The following is an 8494-nucleotide window of genomic DNA, read 5'->3' as shown; positions in this document are numbered from 1 at the left end:
GTGGAAGGCAATAAAAGTCTACTTTATTGTGCTCTAAAAGTGCTCTAAAAATTCTTTATTCTACAGAGAATTCCCATTTGGGGACATCGAGCCTTGGGCATCTGTTTCTTTAAGAGGAGGAAATGAAGCCTTGAGTCATTTGTGAGTCTCTTACCCTTTGGTCCCAGAGGATATAAAACACAGCAATGTTTTCTTGACACTAAACTTAAAATAGGAAGCCTGGCGCCCACATATAGCCACAGGCTCTTCTCCATTGCGGCCTAGATGCAGAAATTTCCAGAGAAAAGGTGATACGTTTCACTGGTGCAGGCAGGTAAGCGCCACGCTGGGGGTGAGGTCTGTGTTAGCGAAGGAGTTGATCTGGGGTCCTATGAGAAAAACAAAAAACCGAAATCCACAACGCACAAATAGAAACTCACATGCTTCCCGGAAATATGGCCGCGGGAAGGGGTTTGGATTTAGCCTCTGCCCAATTTGGAGGGCACATCAGCCCAGGAGAAGGCATAGGCAACAGGTTTTGCAAACTGTAGAGCGCAGTGCGCTCTAAGGCTCCGTGGTTAAGCAGAGTTAGGACTAGGCAGGTGAAGAAAGAAGGGCCAAAATTTGGCTCCCGGAACCAACGAGCCACCACATCAGTCCCAGCTTCTTTCTGAGGCTCCGGAGGCCAGCGGGCCGGCATTCCCCTCCTCCCCTCCGTCTCCACACCTCCCCCCCCCCGCCCCCCCGCCCCGGGCTCGGCGGAGGCGGAGGCGAAGGAAGCGCGCGTGGACCGCAGAGTTCGGGCACCGGCCTGTACTTGGCCTTCTCAGTGGTTCACACGCCGGTGCCTTCCCCGCGTTGTCATGAGTAGTGGAAAGCGCCGTGTAAAAACTAAGAGCTGTAGCAAGTTGTCATGACTCAGAGACTCCTGGAGGAAGTCTGCAGCGCATTCGCGAGCAGCGCCCGAGCCGCGCGTCCGTCTGTCCGACTGTCTCTCTGTCCCCTGCGCGCTCGGCGGCCGCGGGGCGAGTGGGCGCGCCGCCGCGTGGGCCCCTCGGTGGCCTGGGCGCGCCGCGACCGGCCCCGCGCATTCCTGGCCCGTGAGGAGAGCGCGGCGGGCGCCCAGCGCGAGCAGCTGGCTGCGCGCTGGCCGGCCGGGAGCGCCGAGAGCTGGGGGAGGAGCCTGGCCCGGCCGCCGCCGCTCTCCCACTCATTGGCCTTTTGTGCTGCAACTTTGCCCGAGCCCTTCGGGGAGCCGCGCCGCCCCGCGCCCGCCCCGCGCAGTTGCCCCGGGAAAGTTTGCGTCCCCGGCCGGGCCGGGCCGTGAGACTCCGCGCGCCGCGCCGCCGCCGGGCTCGGAAACCTCAGCCTCTCGGGGGCTCTTGGGCAGTTGCGTCCCTGAAGGAAGGCGGATCCGTGGTAAGTGCGCCGCGGGCAAGGGCGGGCGGGAGGGCGAGCGCCCGGAGTCGGGGAGGAGACCCGCGTCCCCAGGACCTTGGCCGCCAGACAAAGGCGTGCTAGAAGTAGCCGAAGCTCATTTTATCTTTCCCCAACGGGGACTGGCTAAGGGGAGGAAACTGGCTGAACACACATGTGTGTCACTTGCTGGCAGAGGAGTGTGTCTGCGGGGGAGCCGGCGGGGCCCGCGGCTTCTGCCCGGGAAGCTCGTTCCGTCGGGTGAGGCGGGTCGGGATCCGCGCCCGAGGTCGGGGCGCATGCCCGAGGCTGGGATCCCGCTCACGGTGGAGGTCCCCGCCCGCGGTTGGGGTTCGTGCCGGTGGCCCGGGTCCCCGCCCGCCTCCCGGCTCCGCGCCATCCCCGCTGGGGTCCTTGCGGGCTGGTGTGGTCCCACCCGGTAGCGTGGGGGCTCCCCCGGCGGGCCACAGCGGCGCGTGGATTAGCCCTAAAACTCTGCACTGGACTTCTTCCGAGTTTGGGACTTTTAAATTCTCGAATAGTTACGTCAGCGGGGCTAGTGCACTTCAGGGCTCGGACGCACCACGTGACCAGCCCTTGATTTTTTTTTTTTTTTTTTCCTTTTTTCTCTTTCTCCTTGGCGTCCTTGGCTCCCGCGGCCTCGGGCCGTGTCTTCCCCGCGACCTCCGAGCGCTTTCTGCTGCAAGCTGTTGCATGGTATTCCTGCGACGTTTGTTGTCCTCCTCGGTGCTTGTCTTTTCTTAAATGGCATCGTCATCAGCGTGATATTATTATTGTTGTTATCTTTTGCCTCCTTCAAATGCTAGGACAGGAAAATGTGGGAGTGGGTTGAGATACAAGTGAAATAGACATTGTGAGAAAAATGTGTCTCCAAGGTGTACTGGGGGGATGGAAATAGAAGCTGAGCCTAGGGAAGGGTAGCCAGGGTGTTTGGTTGGTGCGGGAGTGTGTGTGTGTGCCTGCGCACGTCTTCATATGTGTGCGTGCATGTGTACACATGTCTGTCCCAAGCCTTTTCTATCACAGTACATGGAATAGCAGGGGTCCCAGTGCAATTTCCTATCTGTTTTATGCCAGAGGAAGGTTCAGCTCTGTTATTAGGTGGAGAACTTCTTATTTCTCTAGGATTCCCTATTGAGGCCTCATTTTAAAGACTGTTTCCATTGTATTTAGAAATGACTTTGTCTGGGGCCTTGTCCTGAGACTGGGTTTCATCTGTGGTTTTCATCCATCCAGATTCACTTATATATTTCAAAGTTAGTCTTCACTAGTGTTTTTAGGGGGTCCATTTGGACAAGTGATGGAACTCAGAGGAAGGATTTGGTTGGGAATTGTGGAGTGAGTTACCTCTTAGAATGTTCAGTTTTCCTGTTCTGAGGTCGAGCTGGGAGCTCCTCCAGAGAATGGGGCCAGTTGTGCTGGGCACGTGAGTGGAAGGGAGTGGATTCCCACGGGGCTTCTCATAGGCTGTGCCTGGGGCTTGGGCATTCTCTTCAGAGGAGAGTTGCAGGAAATAGGTCAGGGACTGCCCTCCTTGTGCAGACACCACAGCCAACTCTCAGCTACCCAGAGCCTCTTCTTTGGTTCTTACGTTGTCACTGGCCCCTCATCAAAAGTTAACTTCCCAAGTCTCAGGGAGGCCAGCACCATAGAGTACAACCCATACATAAGCAGTACTGCTCGTGGAGCCAACGCACCCCTCCTGGTCCCCTCTGGGAGAGCTAGACAGAACTGGCCTCTGGGCCCTCTGTTCACATGCATCCCTTTTGTCTCTCTGAGCTTGCGCACTTAGAATATTTTAGCTGGAAGGAAACTTAAAAATCAAGATTTCATTTTACAGATGTGAAAAGGGAGACTCAGAGAAGTCCGGGGTCTTGCTCAGGGTCACATGTGAAGGTGGGACTCAAACCCAGGACCCCAGACACCTGGCCTGGCAGCTAAGTCCTGCGGCCTCTTTGGTTTCACGCCGTGTACCGTGGTTATTTACATTTGTCGTTTCTATGGAGACAGACAGTGCTTCCCGGAAGGCTACGGTACCACTCCACAAGTGTGACGAGGGGCCGGGGGTCGGGATAAATGGTAGTTGAAGTAAGTAAGGCCACCCCTGCTCTCAGGGAGGGTGTGTGTGTGTGTGTGTGTGTGTGTGTGTGTGTGTGTGTGTGTGTGTGTGTGTGTGTGAGATACCTGAACGGACACACACTGGGCAAACTTTATGGTGAGGATAGTGTCCCAGGAGGGGATGTGTGCATATGCATGAGGATGTTTGGTCGTTCCAGGGACTGGAGTGGGCAATATCTAGTAAGGGCCAGGGATGCTATGCATGGGACAGTCCTGTCCAACCAAGAACCGCTTTCACCCTAAATGCCAATAGCGCCTCCTGTAGAGGACACTGCAAGGGTTTGAGGAGTTGGGAGAGACCAGTTCTAATTGGGAAGATGAGAGATGGGGATCTATGGGCTCACTACACCCCAGGCTTCAGGTTTGAATGAGGCTGGGAGAGACTGAGGGTGAGGTCAAGAGCCGTGTGTGTGTGTGTGTGTGTGTGTGTGTGTGTGTGTGTGTGTGTGTTCTCCTGGTACTCAGTTCCACAGCCAAAAGCAGATGGTTCTTGAATTAACTATGGTTTGAGTCGAGCAAGCCCTGACACCTTTTGCATAACCAGGAGAAGGTCTAGGAAGCTGGTGGTGGTGTCCCTGACTAGTCCTGGTGGGAGAAGCAAGTCTAAGGAGGAGGACTGGGTGCCCTGGTCTCTCCCGCTGTGACCTGTGGCCACGGCGCGCGAAATCTGTCCTGGAGGCTGGGCTTTGTCTCCCTTGCCCCCGCTGAGGTCACAGTCCTTTGTTCACAACCTCAATAACCATTTCCACAGCCACTCACCGTGATGACAAAACAGGCCAAGGATTATGAAATCATGCCAGAGGAAGGAAGCCATGAAAAAGAAGAGCTGGGGAAACAAGTTTGTAGGGAATTGCCTCTAAAAATAGAGTAGAGGGCAGGCAAAATTCTCGGGGGACCACAGAGCCATGACCTGTGACGGGGCTTTCATTTCAGATACATTGGGTATCAGCTGCGTCCCCCTCCCTTTCCTGTCTGGTCCACTCTGGTGTATGGTTTCAGTCTGTCATTTAGCAAATGTATTCAGGCTACCACTTAAAAGAAAGCAAAGTTCCCAAGACTGTTTTTCCGTGGCTTGGAGAAAGGCGGTCTAGAGAGCGCTCCAAATTCAGAGACAGAGATTTTGTATTAGAATCCCTGCCCCACTCTTAACCAGCTCTGTGACCTTGAACAAGTCACTAACCGTGTCTGTGAATCATGATTTCCATCTCATTAACAGTGGGGGTAGTCACGGTGCCCGCCTGGCTCACAGAGCTGTAGGGGCAAGTGAAATCATGTGCATGAAAATACTTGGCAAACTGTGAAGTGCGGTGCAAATGGAAAGTCATGCTAATATTTTTCACTGTTACGATTAAAAAGGATTTAATTAGAGGAGGTAGATTTCCTAACACCTCCTGTAGCTTATTTTTGTTGTTATTATTTTTAATTGGAAACAGGGAGGTGTGCTAGTCGATGCAGAGCTCTTTTATTTGGAAGCTGGTTATCTAGGTTTCCTTTCTATCCATCTTCCCTTGCTTTGTCACCCTCCCTTTTAATTGCTTATTTATACTTTCCCCAGAAAACAAGTAAAAATGAAAGAATAGGAAATGCACGTCAGTTCCTCTTACAGAGAGCAAATCTGGTGAAAAACTGGAAAGAGAAAGCAGTCGCTTCACTGGCTCCTATGCAGGACTGGCTGTTTAGAGTCCTAATTCCTCTCGCTGCCTGGTTGCGTCCAGTGGGTCCTCTGAGGTCCAGAGCTCTCCGGGTGGGTGTCTGTGTCATCGAGAGCTTACGGTTCCTGGCCAGCATCCTCTGGTTTAAGCTCCTGAGGGCGCAGGGTTGGTTTCCTATCATGACGTTTCCCCAGTGCGGGCCCATTCCAAAGAGGCGATAAGAAGATGGGTCATGTCGACGTGAGGAGCATCTTTTCCCTCCTTCTTTTATGGTCAGGATGCCCCTCCCTCCAGCCCTCAGGCTTCCCCTGGCTGCCTGCTCTCCAGCGCCTGCTTCACAGGAAACAGTAGAAGGTCCAGTGTTCCCTTGCAAACCTTGACCGCGGCTCGCTCACCTTGTGAGTTACCTGGCCCAGGAACCTGTGTTCCACAGCTCCCTGCTTCCAGCTCCCAGGTTGTCTTGTGCTCAGCCATGTGCTAGGGTCTCTCTCTTCCAGTGCCGACAAGACCCTGCCTCATTTCCCCGGCATCCTCGTGCCTAGTGTCGTGCTGAGTAGGACACCTGTCCAGCGGTTCCTTCTTGGGTCAGTGACTGTCTGCTTTGGCTTCTCTCTGGAAACGGCGGGTACAAGGCTTTGCTCCATGCATGATGTCTAGACCTCTCGTTGCATTCCGTGGGTAGAGAGAGCTTACGGAGGTAATTTTGCTACTTGTGTAGTTTTGGAATCAGGGAAAATCTGTGACTGTTATAAGAGATGGAGAACTCCAAGAGGTTTTTTTAAAAAAAGAACACTAAAATTTTGCCTTGTCTGTACTTAAGGCATTTGTTCAGGCCTCAACTTGATTATGAACTGAGTTGCCTGCTCTCAGTTCAGAAAAGTTAGAGAAGCTGGCTCTGGCCTGAATTAAGTGGCAGCTAGACAGCTCTGGTGGCAGCAGCAGTTAACATCTTTCTGCCCTTGCTACTTTCCTTGCATCCATACGTTCAACTAATATTTATCGGACACCTACTGTTTGTTGAGGACCCATTGTGAGATTGACGCTGTGCTTGACATCTATGTTTTGCTCTTATTTCTTTTAATAATCTTTCCAAGTTATTCAATTTGTCCCCATTTTATAGGTTCAGAAACTGAGGCTCAAAGAGGTTAATGAACTTGCCTAGGACTACAAAAAGCTAGTAAATGGCAAAGCTGGTTTCAAGCTCACATCTGCCCGTCTCCAGAGCTGTGCTCTCTGTACTGTACTCACTGCCCTGCTCAGCCCCCCAGTGGATGACTCAGTTGGATTTCTGTGCCCAGGGTTCTGGTGAAGTCAAGGCACCTGTTGGTTACATGCACGGGCTCTCGGGAGAAGTAGGCAGCCTTGGCCGAGGTCTTGACCCCAAGGTGCTGGCCTGTTCATCAGGCATACCCCTTGGCTTTGTGCTCTCTGATCAGGGGAGCAACTACGTCGTCACTTACCTGACCATGTAGCTTCTCCCAGCACCTGGATGGGTTTATTTCTTTGTCTTTTGAAAAGAACAGTGACTACTGTCTCCCTGCCTTGTCCTCCTAGAATAACTTCCTCCCCTTTGAGCTTTGCATAAACCCCAGTCCTTGAGTTCGTTAACCCTGAGAGGTACGGGGGCAGCAGTCCGATTTTAAGGAGTGCGTAAGTTGTGTATGAGAGGGGGGTTCCCCCTCTGCGCCCCCTCCCCGTCACCAGGTCTCCCAGGGAGCTGGTCACCCCCGCCTCCCATCTGTAAGTACTAACTAGGAACCTGGCCCCTGGACAAGGTGCCAGGCCAGCTGGGGCTGGGCCACGGTGGACACGGCCCAGAGCCTCCTCCAAGATGTCCTTTTCCAGCCATCCCAGGGGGCTGCGCCTCTAGAGCCTCGGGGTTTTCAGATCAGAAAATCAGTGGCCTGGAAGGGACCCTGGAGACCCAACAGTCCAAACCCTCATTTTATGGAGGACGTGCCTGCAGCCTGGGTGGGGAAGGGTCTTGCCCGCTACCCCGGGTTAGAGCCGTGCCAGCGCCCCCGTGGACTGCTCACATGCTTTCCGTGGGGAGGCGGACCCCGCTGGGCTGCTTTGCATGTCACTCTCTTCATTCTGCATGCTTGAGAGAGACGCCGCTTGAGACCAGGGTCCTGTTGGCGTGAGGTTTGCGGTCGGAGCAGCCGGATGGAGCTGAGCTCAGCGTGGCCGTGGGTAGTGACTTTCTCCATCCAGGGGCTCCATTTGCTCTTCCTGAAACGGGCTGTCACATTGCTCACAGTGACAAAGGCCCTGCACGGTGCCCGGCACACAGTAGGTCCTCCTAAACCTTGGTTCCCGTTGCTGTTGCCACCTGTACTCATCCTTGTTCTATGACCCCAGACGGCGTGCACACCTGAGGGAGCACATCTGGGCAGGGGCGGCAGGAGGAGGGGCACGGGTACTTTGAAGAAGCACGTTCAGTGTGTTCCGTTGGGGAAAACACCACACCCTGTTGTGTTTTGTGTTACTGACGCCATCACTTGTGAAGCACTTCCGTGTGCCGGGCCCTTTGCCAGTCGACATGACTGGTCTCAGCGAACCCTCCCCACGCCCTTTCCAGACAGGGTGGCCCTTGCCCTGTCTGACAGATGGGGAAGCTGGGCTCTGAGGAAATCTTCCACAAGGTTGCACAGCTCTTTATTGCGGGAGTGGTGTTGAGACCCTGGCCTCCTGTCACCGGCTCCATCCTGCCTCTCTGGGAAGAGCACAGTGGGGATGCAGGTTCTGTCTCGGAACGCTGAGGGGGCACCTGGAAGGGATGCGCGTATGTGCCCCACGTGCTCCCGTGCCTTGGCCCTGGCTTCTAACCTTTGCCAGCTGGGTCGTGCCCAGCTCCTAACCGGCCAACAGCTCCCAAGATGGAGATCTCAGAGTATGCTGTTTTGGTCATTTATGACAGGTTTTGCTTTTCTTAAAAAAAAAAAAAAAAGAGGACTGAGCCAGCGTGAGCAGCGCTGGGCTGTCTTTCAGCTGTGTTGGTGAGAGCTTCACCAGCATTTTCCAAAGTGCCCAGCTCCCGGGCGGCCTGGCCCGAGCCTGGGGGCTGCCTGGTGGTGGTGAGTTATCTATTACTCATTCTGTTAGAAAAAAGTGCAAGCAGCGCATCAAAACCGCAGACTCACCGGGGTTATTCCCTAGAATGATGTACCTTTATTTAATTTGAACAACTGACTTCATTCAAAGTTAAGTATAAAGTAAGTAATAGTACAGAGGGTCTAAGGTACTATACGTGAAACATGCAGTCATTAACGCGACTTTCCAACCAATCAGATGCTTAAAATCCAAAT

At 53.9% G+C, this 8494-nt stretch overlaps 1 protein-coding gene across 17 annotated transcripts in view; it reads left to right on the top strand.

Annotated features, from left to right (window-relative positions):
• Nucleotides 1-8494, top strand: part of TACC2 (transforming acidic coiled-coil containing protein 2) — a 185395-nt gene that overhangs the window by 67271 nt on the left and 109630 nt on the right. For 13 of the 17 annotated variants that reach the window (XM_073793857.1, XM_073793867.1, XM_073793861.1 and 10 more), the window contains one exon: nt 67-141. The exons of the other annotated variants lie outside the window; for them this stretch is intronic. In XM_073793857.1, coding sequence (XP_073649958.1) covers nt 67-141 — 75 coding nt within the window. The remainder of the gene's footprint in view (nt 1-66; nt 142-8494) is intronic. 17 annotated transcript variants of the gene reach the window in all.

The sequence above is a fragment of the Tursiops truncatus genome, chromosome 16 (genome assembly GCF_011762595.2).
Source record: "Tursiops truncatus isolate mTurTru1 chromosome 16, mTurTru1.mat.Y, whole genome shotgun sequence".
Classification (NCBI taxonomy): domain Eukaryota; kingdom Metazoa; phylum Chordata; class Mammalia; order Artiodactyla; family Delphinidae; genus Tursiops; species Tursiops truncatus.
This window is presented reverse-complemented; position numbering and strand designations above follow the sequence as displayed.